At 39.6% G+C, this 13294-nt stretch overlaps 1 protein-coding gene across 5 annotated transcripts in view; it reads left to right on the plus strand.

Moving 5' to 3' along the window:
* The window catches only part of LOC127438244 (protein TASOR-like), a 202226-nt gene that overhangs the window by 109205 nt on the left and 79727 nt on the right, over nt 1-13294 (plus strand). For all 5 annotated transcript variants that reach the window (XM_051693677.1, XM_051693672.1, XM_051693673.1 and 2 more), the window contains one exon: nt 11137-11510. In XM_051693677.1, coding sequence (XP_051549637.1) covers nt 11137-11510 — 374 coding nt within the window. The remainder of the gene's footprint in view (nt 1-11136; nt 11511-13294) is intronic.

Genomic DNA, 13294 nt, shown 5'->3' on the forward strand with positions numbered 1-13294 from the left:
GGATACCCAAATTTTGAAGCTTTAAAAATCACATAGGTCAGCATAAAAGTAATCCATATGACTCCAGTGGTTAAATCAATGTCTTCAGAAGTGATTTGATAGGTGTGGGTGAGAAAATATCAATATTTTAGTTTTTAATATTTATATATTTATTTATTTTCTGATGTTCTCCCCAATTTGGAATGCCCATTTCCCAATGCGCTCTAAGTCCTCGTGGTGGCGTAGTGACTCGCCTCAATCCAGGTGGCGGAGGACGAATCTCAGTTGCCTCCGCATCTGAGACCATCAATCCACGCATCTTATCACGTGGCTTGTTGAGTGTGTTACCGCAGAGACATAGCACATGTGGAGGCTTCGCTATTCTCTGCGGCATCCACGCACAACTCACCACGCGCCCCACCGAGAGCGAGAACCACATTATAGCGACCACGAGGAGGTTACACCATATGACTCTACCCTCCCTAGCAACCGGGCCAATTTGGTTGCTTAGGAGACCTGGCTAGATTCACTCAGCACGCCCTGGATTCGAACTCGCGACTCCAGGGGTGGTAGTCAGCGTCATACTCGCTGAGCTACCTAGGCCCCAATATTTTAGTCCATTTTTACTACAAATTGTCCTCCCTGCTCTGTTGATCTCTACTTTAACTTTTACTTTAACATCATCTTGTGTTTTGTTAGTAAAGTGTTTTTGTGCAAAAAAAAAGTCATAATTTAGACATATATAATAATTTCCACCCTGTCTCTGGCCCTCTGTCTGAAACGCTCGGTTTTAAGATGTCTGGCCCTTTAAGACTTCAAATGTAAACTCCTACTGTTGTTACTGGCTAACATCATGCAGCCCTTCCAATAGAGCCATATTTGAAACACAATCCGAAGAAAATGAATAAACTCGACAAGACCACAACATTTATAAAATTTAATTTCAGGATTAACATATAACCCACATCCAACACATTTCATCTAAATATATTAAACTGTTCACTCAAGCAGTACCAAAAACTATCAAACAGTCATAACATATGAAATATTCATGAATTAAATTGTTTATTTATGGATTTCCAGTCCAATAATGTTTTAACTGCCCCATCCTTCAATAACAGTTTCTGTGACTGGGTCACAAGCAATCAAGCTCATTATATGAGCTGAAAACATACAATCCTCGCTAAGATGTTCTGAATACACGAACGTAAACAGTCATGGTGGTGCTTTAGGGCTGCTTCAACAGGCCAAAGCAGAGACGCTGGTCTTCACATCTTCCGTGATTGTTTACACACAGGACTGCGTGTTTCTCCCAGTCAGTGGCAGCAGCAGAATGACACACATTTTTGAAAGTTGTGTTTGTACCGCTCTTAAAACGCGGTGCACATTGCCGAAAACACATCAAAACAATCAAAGACGTCCAACAAGTGCATGTTTACAAAAGACCAAAAATTAAAAATAGCACAGATGGGTGCAAAAACGGTCCAGGATGCCTTCAAAACAGCACAACAGCAAGACAGTGCAGCTGAATGAAACACAATGGGAGTCTCCATTTTAGAGTTATAACTTGACATCACATCTTTTACTGTAAAAGTGCGAGATGTATGATAATGGTCAAAGCCCTGCACATTTATGAAGAAAAATATTTAAATCCAGACAGGCACATGAAGGTGTCCTGTGTAAGTCCACTTTAGATGGTTTTCCCATGACAGGCCCAGATCTCTGCCCTTCTTCTCTGTGTGACTGACTCTGAGCATCAGTGGGCGGGGCCAAGGGTGCAGTGATGAAAAATAGGCATTGCATATGCACATGCATTTGGTCCATGTGACGTTAAAAGATCCACGAATTTCAAATGAGCCGTTTTTGCAGCTTGGTTTAAATAAATGCTCTTTTTCGGAAGGTCACGTGATGCCATGCAAGAAGCAGACGTGAGAGCGAGCTCTGCACACTTTGCTAAATTTTAAATTATTTTCATGTTATAATCTGGTGAAATTTGATACACCCAGTCACACATTTGCTCTTTGGGGCAAAACATGGCAAAGAAGTCAAAATCCTACAGACCGGGGACTCGATTTGGATGGCGCGGCAGGAGAGGTGATCCAGCGTCAGTTGTCCAACATGTCGGTGATGCTGACAAAGATCTTGACTTGGAGGATCTTGCTGTAATACGTCGATTGATTATGGCGATGAAAATACAATTCTCTGAGTTAGTTACAAGAGTGACTGATGTTGAGAGACGAATCGATTGTCTGGAGTCTTAGGAGAGGGAATTAACCGCTAATCTGCCCGCGACCAAAGTTGATTTGGAACATCTTGAAAAGCTTGAAAATCTTGAGAATAGAAGCCGCAGGAATAACGTTCGAATTGTTGGAATTCCTGAGCATGAGGAGGGCAGAGATATGGTGAAATTCCTAGACAAGCTTTTCCCGAGTCTGCTCGACATAACAGGCCACAAGCTGGAAATCGAGCGAGCCCACAGAGTCCCAGCTCACAGATTTGCTGAGGGAGATAGGCCCCGATCGATTCTGACCAGATTTCTGAGATCATCCGATAAAGATCTTGTGTTGTGCCAGGCTAGGAGCAAAGGGAAGCTTTCTTGGAAGAACCATAATATTTTCTTGTTCCCGGACTTTGCGAGTTTGACGAGAGATGCGATCGGTTCAAGGAATGTAAGAATCTCTTACATCAGCGGAAGATCACTTTTGCTCTGATGTTTCCGACCAAACTGAGAATAGAAACGAAGGACGGTCGCAAATTATTTACATGTCCCAATCAGGCAATGTCTTTTATTGAATCAATGGGTGAGTAAACCATTGGGTGTTTCTCATGTGAGTGGGTTGCTGTACTTTGGCTTTTGAGAAAGCTGGGCGTCATTTTGGTTTCTTTTTTCTTTTTGCGTTGGCTCCGCTGAGCGGCTGGAGTTTGTTTTGTGAGTAACACTTTTCCTTAAATAATTGACGAAAGATTACTTTTGCATTGAAGTTCCCGGCCAGTTTGAGAGTGGACACTACGGATGACCACAAAATATCTACATGCTCACACAAAGGATGTCTTTTATAAAGTTGAAGGATTGTGTAAGTCATGGTATATACTTTTATGCGGCCTCCGAGTGAATTGACTCGACCATCCGGGGAACCGGGATACCGGTTTTGTTTCTTTTTGTATTGGTTCCGCCTAGCGGCTGGAGCTTGTTCTATTGAATAACACTTCTTTGGAACAGCTGTGCGTTCTTCGTGCTTATTCCTCCTGCTGGCTGGAGTTTGTTTTGTTGAGTATTTTTACGGGACATTGGAATGATTACGTCATCTGCTGAACTCATAACAGCTGGCTCACTGAACATTCGTTTGTCTGTCCGAGGAATCTGAATGGTTTTATATCAGCTGGAATTTGTTTTGTGGAAGATCACACCTTTTGAGACAGTTCTGTGAATGAATTTACATGTTCTTTGTGTTCATTCTTCCTATTGGCTGGGGTTTATTTTACAAAGTATTTTCTGTTATGTAATTTTGCCTCACAAATTTGTGAGGCAAAATTGAGCAATCCGATGGCAAAGTTGTCATGGGGGCTCGTAGGCGTTCAAGGACCTTTTGAGTTTCGAGGGATTGTCGCCGGTTGGCGCTTTCGTGCACGGGGTTAATGCACACGTTTTTCTTTTTTCTGTTTGTTTTGTTCGGGGGGGAAGTTCAGTGTTTGATTGTTTCACTAATGGGGAACGTGGTCTGTATAATTTTGTTTTTGACACAATTTATTTTTTCTACAATATCAAAATGTCAAATGTTAATATGAGTGTACTCTCTCCATATGGAATGTAAATGGGCTGGGGCACCCCATAAAAAGAAGGAAGGTTATTACTTTTCTTAAACATAAGAAATATGATATAGTGTTTCTTCAAGAAACACATCTCTCCCTGCAGGAAGCTGAAAAATTTTGGAAGATATGGGGTGGACTTTATTTTTTTTAGTGCTGGCTCAAGTAAGAGCAAGGGAGTCATTATATTGATTAATAAACATCTACAATTCAAATGTCTCAAACAGACTAAAGATAAATTAGGGAGAGTCATTATTGTTTTAGCTGAAATTCAAGGGCAAAGGTTGATTTTGGCTAATATTTACACACCTAACGCTGATGATCAGGGCTTTTTTATAGATCTTGAAGGGATGTTGCAAACCGCTGGCACCCCTCATGATATAATATTGGGAGGAGACTTTAATCTTTTGATGGACTCAGTCCTTGATCACAGTGAAGCAAAAGTGTGTAAACCCCCTAGAGCAACATTGACGCATCACAGGATGTGTAACAATCTTGGTGTTACGGATATTTGGAGACTTTTGAACCCATCTGGTAGGGACTATAAATTTTTTTCATCAGTCCATTAGATTTATTCTAGAATAGATTTTTTTTTTTTTTTTTTTTTTTTTAATATATCCAAATTCCTCATCTGTTGTTGATTGCTCAATTGGAAATATCTTAGTCTCAGATCATGCCCTGGTGAGTTTAGAGGTGTTGTCATATACAGAGGAAAAGAAATCATATAGTTGGCACCTTAATGTGTCCCTTTTGCAAAATCCTGATTTCCAACAAATGTTAAAGACTGAAATCAATGTTTATATGGAGACCAACTGGTCCTCAGTATCCTCTGTGGGCGTGGCTTGGGAGGCAGTTAAGACTGTTCTTAGGGGTCGGATCATACAGTATGCCTCATTCATCAAAAAATCCAAAGTACTAGAACTCGTGGAGTTGGAAGAGAATATTAAAAGTGCAGAGGCAGAGCTGAAGCGCCGTATGTCAGCTGATGGCCTCAGAGAATTGACCCGATTGAAATATAGATATAATACTATTTTGTCGTGGAAAGTGGAGTTTTGGTTATTCAGGGCAAGACTGTCATACTTTTGAGTCGGGTGACAAAGCAGGGAAGCTTTTGGCTAGATATATAAAGCAGAGAGAGTCTCTTTCTATCATTCCCTCAGTGAAATCTGCTGGTGGTGAAATTTTTACCTCAGCCATTGATATTAATAATGCCTTTAAAGAGTTCTATCTTGATCTTTATAGTCTTCATAAAAAAATATCTTCGTCTACTGATGAAGATATTAGAAACTTTGTGGAACCATTAGATCTTCCTAAACTGACGATTGAGCAAAACAACTCTCTTGATTCTGAGATAACCTTGGAGGAGCTTGACGAGGTAATTAAGTCCCTACCTACTGGCAAGGCTCCGGGGACAGATGGTTTTGCCGCAGAATTTTTTAGATCCTATGCTACAGAACTGGCTTCACTTTTGTTAGAAGTTTATACTGAATCATTAAAGAATGGAAAGCTTCCTCCAACCATGACACAAGCCCGGATCAGTCTGATTCTTAAAAAGGACAAAGATCTAAGCGAGTGTAAAAGTTACCATCCAATCTCCCTGATCCAACTAGATGTAAAAATATTGTCAAAAATTTTGGCTAACCGATTAAGTTAGGTTATGACATCTCTTATACATATAGATTAGGTGGGGTTTATTCGGAGCCGTAGCTCTTCTGATAACATCAGGCGTCTCATCAATATCACGTGGTCAGTAGCGAATGATCAGTCTCCGGTCGCTGCCATCTCACTTGACGCCAAAAAGGCATTTGATATGGTAGAATGGGATTATCTTTTTAAGATTTTGGAAATGTATGGGTTCGGGAGTACATTTATTGGTTGGATTAAGTTACTTTATAGACACCTTGTAGCAGCGGTATAAACAAATGGATTAATTTCAGATTATTTTACTCTGGATAGGGGCACTCGTCAGGGCAGCCCGCTTTCCCCTTTATTGTTCTGTCTTGCCCTGGAACCATTAGCAGCCGCGATAAGGGGGAGGATGATTTTCCAGAGGTGGTGGCGGGAGGTGTGGTGCATAAGCTTCTGCTTTACACAGATTATATTTTATTATTTGTCTCTGAACCTACTAGATCTATGCCTTGCCTCCACAGAATTATTAATTCCTTTTTCAAGTTCTCAGGATACAAAGTTAATTGGTCTAAATCCGAAGCTTTGGCTCTGACAGCGTACTGTCCAGTAACACCTTTCCAGCCGGACGCCTTCCAATGGCCCGAACAGGGCATTATGTATTTGGGGATTTTATTCCCAGCGAATTTGTCTGATTTAGTTAATTTTGACCCTTTAATAAAAAGATTTTCAAGCGATGTGGGCAGGTGGGCTTCATTACATTTATCGATGATTGGGAAGGTTAATGTTATTAAACTGAATTGTACTCCAAAATTTAACTTCCTGCTACAATCTCTCCCTGTAGATGTCCCCCTCTCTTATTTCAAGCAATTTGATAGCATAGCGAAGTCCTTCATTTGTAATGGTTAACGTCCCAGTTTGCATTTTAATAAGTTACATAGGCCGATTGACAAAGGAGGGCTAGGCCTACCCAAGATTTTGTTTTATTACTATGCGTTCAGTCTCAGACATTTGGCTCATTGGTCACTTCCACCTGAGAGAGCCCCTCCCTGGTTTGTTATTGAACAGGCAGTTCTTGCCCCTATTTCGGCATTACAAAGCATCTCTATCAAACTTACCGGAAAAGTTAAGTTACACCCCGTTATTTTGCATTTACACTCGGTATGGACTAAAGTGTCCAGATTGTTGGACAGTTATTTAAATGTTGCCTCGAGCATATGGCAGAACCCAAGATTATGTATTGGCAAGTCCCCTTTCTGCTGGCCAGAGTGGATTGCTACACTCGGTGACCTATATAAAAGTGGAGTGTTGAGATCGTTTGAAAACTTGGTCCAACATTTTGGGATCCCCAGACCTCAGTTTATAGGTATTTACAATTGTGCCACCTGCTTTGTACTATTTTTGGGAGTAGCACACACCCCCTAAGGAGGCAGATGCTTTGGGAGAGGTGATTGTGGCTTTTGGAAAAGGTCATGAGGCATCACTGTACTACTCCCTGTTAATTCAGAGTATGGGGGATGGCGCTTTAACTTCTATTAAGAGATTATGGGAGAAAGATTTGAATTTGGTATTGGAGGATGGAGTGTGGACTAAGATTCTGAAAAATGTCAAGTCTGCATCTAGAGATGCAAGGGTTCGCCTTATGCAATTTAAGATTTTACAAAGATTTTATTGAACCCCCTCTAGATTATATAGGCTTGGTCATAAAGACACACCCACCTGCTGGCGATGCCAATCAGAAGTTGGAGACACAACCCATGTTTTAAGATCCAAGATTTTTGGTTAAAGATTCAGAATTATTTGCGTGACATTCTGGGCACTCAAATTTTACTTTGCCCCAGACTTTGCATTTTGGGCGATGGGGAAGTTATAAATTCGGGGGACAAATATATAATAAATTGGGTTCTGACTGGCGTGATGATTGGCAGACAAAGTATTTTAAGGGGATGGAAGTCAGACGGAGCGCCACCATTTCTGGAGTGGTGTGCGGAGATGGGGAGGGTGGCGGCTTATGAGAAGATGATAGATGGAAGGCTGGGGCTGGAGGACTTATTTTTCAGGAAGTGGGGTAGGTATTTGGCAGTTTTGGAGGACTGTAGGGGAAGGGGTGAGGAGTGACACATTTAGTTTAATTATGCATGTTTTATTATATATTTTATTTTTTATTTATTTATTTTTATTTATTTATTTTTATTTTATTGTTTGTGTGTGTGTATTATTTTATGTGACCACAGGGGTGTTCTCTGGGGTAGGGTGGGGTTGGTGTTTGGGGAGGGATGTTAATTAGGGATAAATGTTGATTCGGTGTGTATATGTTGTGTTTTTCTCTGTTGTGTTTTTTTCTTTGAATCAATAAAAAATGTTAATTACAACAAAAAAAAAAAAAAAAAAACAGTAAAGGAACTTTCACAACCCCCCAAAAACAAAAAAAAAATATATGCTCTTTTTCTATTGAAGGTGCTGTAAGCGATTTCAGATGTTTTACTTAAATGAGACTGAGCCGTTGAATTAGCCACGCCCCCTTTCCAAAACCCTGCACTCCAAAGATACAAAATGACCATTATTGAGACCGACATCATGCAGAAATGGTTGTTTAAAACAACAGCAGCAAAATAGCGCCCTCAACAGACAACTGTTATGAACAACATGGCTTAAAAATGTTAGTAAGCCTCAATAATTAGCTGCAACTTTAATAATATGAGAACGAGCTAAATTATTGACTGGTGAAAAGCGTCAATGTCCGCGGATCGCGGACAGATTTTTGTTTGCATTCACCTGTAGCTTTTATTTTGGCAGAACACTGTGCAATGTGTATTTGACAGTTTACAATGTTCCTCATTAGCAATCTGGTAAAACCATTATCTCCTCCTTTTCTGTGCTAATGTGTCCCATTTTTTTATTTGTATATTTTAATGTGTGAATGTGTGATTCTGCTGCACTTTGCTTTCTCAATGCACATGAACCTCTGAGGCAGCTGAAAACAGCGTATTATGAGCCACGCGCATGCACACAGAACAGGGCATCACCTGTTCACACACAGACCATCTTTTCTGTCTTTAATTGAAGCCTTTTGCGGTTAATATTGACACGATCATATCGAGATTTTGATTAATTGTGCAGCCCTAAAGGATCGCGAAATCAGACTGACGCTCTCTTAAGACAACATAGTGGCCAAATAAGAGGTACAGCAAAATCATCGCAATTAATTATTGTGAATATTTACTATATCGCCCAGCCCTAAGTATTAGCAGTTGTAATAGTGATGCTTGCCTTAACAAATGCCACTGATAAAAATGGTGTGCTGTGCTTTACGCTACCGAGTTAAGGCTGTTCTGTGTCAATAAAATGCCACATCAGTGCCACATTAAACTTGCCCATTGTCAGAATTAGAGTATCTTGCTTTTTGTGGCTAAAAACATGACCCAAGTTGTCCAATGCACGAGAGCACTTTATAAACACTTAAAAAGAAGATCATAATAAGCATACAATTTAATGTGGACCGGGTGTTGCGTCAGGTGCGTTGACCAAGTGCCTGTGCTGTTATATGCACTTGAGAGTTGTTTCTCTCCAGTGCATAACTTATATTTTACTGCTATGTTCTATGTTTTATAATCTACACATTACGAATTCAAAATCAGGCGCGTATTTCCATTTCGCAAAACAGTTTGTCTTTAACACAAGTGATTCTCCGTTAAACATAACTTGAGTTAGCGAGTGCGTGCATCCACATTAATCAAACCGATTGCAGTCATTCTGATTAAACTCGTGCAACATCATAACGGGATTTAAGTTTCAATGTAATCAGTTGTGCAGCTTTAATGGATGTCACACTGATGTCTTAGAGATCAAAGTGTGCTGGTGTTTTAGATGGTTTCCTAACATCATGTAAGCATATGTAACGGTGCGACTTTTCAGTACGAAAGTGAAACTGCACTGCGTTTACAGATGATTGTACTATATTAAACTGTATAGAATGTTGAATATAATGTAAAATAATAATGCTAAGGATCCTAATATTTGATAGTCCTGATGATGTCAAATTTAATGTCTGATTTCACAAGTAAATTTATACTATGGCAAACATAATTTTACTGGATAAGCATTCACTAGCATTACACATTTATTTTTGAAAAGAATAGTTTAGAAACATGTAATCAGTGACACTATTTTAAAACTTACAATAGTAATTTAAAACATAAATATGTAAGTTTCTGCTGGGCAGAATTATTAATATTTCTATTCTGGTGTCACCATTGCCGGGCTGATTTTTAGTTCCAATTTTATATTTTAAAGAACAGTTCCTTGTTAAACTTAGGGTGTGTTCAAACTTGTAGTTCGGTTCTCTTGGTCCGTACCAAAAAAGAAAATGATACATTTAGTCCTAGTTCGCTTAGCATTCACACTGGCATTTTTAACAATGATACCTAAAGATACAAAACAAAAGGCATCAGGAAAAAATCACAACCTGATTGGACAGATTTTTTGACGGAACTTGCCGATCATCCAAAACAGTGCTGGCTGCTGGGTGAAATGCGCTCGTTATATTTATATATGTATATATGGTGGTATTTTTACCAGCTGAGAACAAACGAAGAGCTAATAAAATGTGTAAAGGAGTCAAAACAGCACCAGGAATTCCTCCGTTGCACACACAAATGAAGCTATGCTGCAAGGACGGCTGACGGCGGTTCCGACACCTGTACCGAACTGTAAAAGGCAACATAGCTCTTATGATGAGAAGAACCAGGTATACTTGAGGTCAATATTAGGCAAATTACTTCCTGTTTTTTGGTCCGTTTAGACGTCTTTGGTCCATGTTGCGTTCATATATCAATCGAACCGCACCAGAGTTCGTTTGGAATTGGACCGAGACCCACTATTCAGGCGTTCTCGGTCCGCTTGTTTGGTGCGCACCTGTTCAAATTAACCGCACTAACAGAGCAATCGCACCAGAGTTCGTTTTAATCGAACTAAACCTGCCAAGTGTGAACACACCCTTAAAGTACTGTTTTGCATATGTCCTAAAAGTAGTAGTAGTAGTAGTTATAATAATCAAACGTAACTTTTTATTGTTCAGGCTTTGTTTAAAGTTTTGCGAGACTATAGAATCATAAATTCAGTACCGTCAATTGTTTCAGTACCGTTTCATGTATGTTTAAAAAAACAACACATTTTAATAAAATACAGGAAATAAAATCTAGTTTTTTATCTGATTAATCGATTATCAAAATAATCATAAGTTGCAGCCCTAAAACCAAAGTAGCACTTTGTGACTAAATCTACTTTTTATAAATTAAGAGATTTACTGTCAGACTTCAGCTTGTCTGCTGTGAGCAATGTTCCTATTATTATACATAAATCTTTAGGTCAGTTTTGTGCTGTAAAGTGAAAATATTTCTTAAATGTTTGTCTGTGTTCACATGCAGGCAGACATCTTTGGCAGTTGTGTAACATGTCAAGCCATCATGCCCTCTGTCATGAGCATTGAATGATTTTGGGTTTTTTTTAAATGGGGAGTCAAATCAGCCTGATCATACAGGGCTTCCTTAAGACCAATTACTCCATTAGTCATTCAGGCAACCCACTGACTGGTCAATTATGAAAATGTGTAGATTTGCACATCTATAGTATTATATGCTGCTTAAAATTCAACTTCTGTGCTGCTGTTGCAGTGTAAAGATTTGAGAAGTTGAATTATGTTATGTGATATTTTCTCTTCATCAGCGGAGGGAAGGTCCACTGCATCTTTAGCCAATGTTCTGACCAGCGCTGGTCTTCAGGACACAGACTTGAGAAAGGATAAAACTGCTGGCGCACTGAAAGTCATGGAAATGCTGGACAGCCTGGGAAAGACGAGTCTTGACACAGACCTGCGCAAAGAAAAAGCCCAGGGGGCACTAGAGGTCATAAAACTGATAGACAACCTGACCAGAGGTGCGGCAGAGTTGTCCAAAAACACACAGATGAAGGAGACCCCAGATATTTCTGATGCAGCACTATTCAACAGCATGGTACGACTCGGTTTCCCCACTGACCGTGACATCGACCTGAGGAAACGATTCATGGAGGATGAACCGGAGAGGAGTGACCGTCTTGAGGTATCTATCATCATGCGCATGTTAACTTGCCAGTTACATGTCTTGAAATTCTGTCATTTATTCAGACTTATGTCGTTCCAAACCTGCATGACTTTCTTCTGTGGAACACAAAAGGAGAAATGTTGACGAATGTAATGGTCAAAGAAATTATTCTTTTCCAGATAATAAAAGTGAATGGGGACTGAGACTGTCAAGCTTCAAAATGACAAAAAGCACCATAAAACATAATACAAGTTGTGAATTGTATGCTATATTCCAAGTTTCACTGATAATCTTCTGTTGTTTCTCGCAAATCAAATATGCTGCCATTGATGTCAATGACGTTTGGTGACGAGACATGCAAGCACCAATGGCATATGGCTTAAAATGGCGTCGACATACCATTTTTGTAGTTCATGCGACTTTGTCCATTTTAGAGCTTTAGTGGAGGGAAAGATTTTCTACGAATAACAACTGGGACAGATTTCCTTTTGTTTCCCTCACTTAGCTATGATATTGAGGAGAGTCCTCTGTTCACAATGTAAAGCACTTTGAGTGTAGTGTTAGAATAGTGCTATATAAATGTAACATTCATTCATTCATCATATGACTTTGGAAAACTTGGAATATAGCGCATATGTTCTTTCATGATACATTTATGGTGGGGGTTTTTTTTTTTTTTCATTTTGGAGCTGGACAGCTGTTGACCTCATTTTTATTACATAGAAAATACTGGCAAGGATATATCAAAATTTGTGTTTTACTGAAGGCAGTCATATAGGTTTGGCTTGACATGAGGGTTATACATTCTGCGAAATTGGTGCCTTTTGTTTCCCTCATTTATATACACTGCCTGGCCAAAAAAAAGTCACCGTTTGGATTTAAATAAGCAGATACTTAAGAGCCTATGATTGGATCGATCGTTATTGCAGTGATTTAATATGTTTCAGCTGGCAAAAATTCTTTTAACCCTAACTGATGCAGTGTGTAGCTTCTAATTTCTTAAACAACATGTCGGAAGATGTATCCCATGGTCGTGGAAAAGATGAAAGCAAAGAAAACTACTAAGGAGATTGCTGAAACCACTGGAATTGGGTTAAGAACTGTCCAACACATTGTTAAAACCTGGAAGAATAGTGGTGAACCGTCAGCTTCATGGTAGAAATGTGGTCGGAAAAAAATCTTGAATGATCGTGATCAGAGATCACTAAAACGCTTGAAGTCACATCGTAAAAACATCGACAGTAGAACTCACGGCTATGTTTAATAGTGAAAGTAAGAGCATTTCCACTGCACAATGTGACGAGAACTTCCAGGATTGGGACTAAACAGCTGTGTGGCCACAAGGAAGCCATTTGTTAGTGAGACTAATCAGAAAAAAATGACTTCAGTTTGCTAGGGAGCATGAAGATTGGATTGTGGAGCAATGGAAAAGGTCATGTGGTCTGATGAGTCCAGATTTACCCTATTCCAAAGCGATGCACCCGTCATGTATAGTGCTCACTGTTCAAGCCTCTGGAAGCAGTGTTATGATCTCGGGTTGATTCAGATGCTATATTCCAAGTTTCACTGATAATCTTCTATTGTTGCTCGCAAATCAAATATGCTGCCATTGATGTCAATGACGTTTGGTGACGAGACATGCAAGCACCAATGGCATATGGCTTAAAATGGCATCGACAAACCATTTTTGTAGTTCATGCGACTTTGTCCATTTTAGAGCTTTAGTGGAGGGAAAGATTTTCTACGAATAACAACTGGGACAGTTGCAGTGTTATGATCTCGGGTTGATTCAGATGCTATAT

This window comes from Myxocyprinus asiaticus, chromosome 49, assembly GCF_019703515.2.
Source record: "Myxocyprinus asiaticus isolate MX2 ecotype Aquarium Trade chromosome 49, UBuf_Myxa_2, whole genome shotgun sequence".
Lineage (NCBI taxonomy): Eukaryota > Metazoa > Chordata > Actinopteri > Cypriniformes > Catostomidae > Myxocyprinus > Myxocyprinus asiaticus.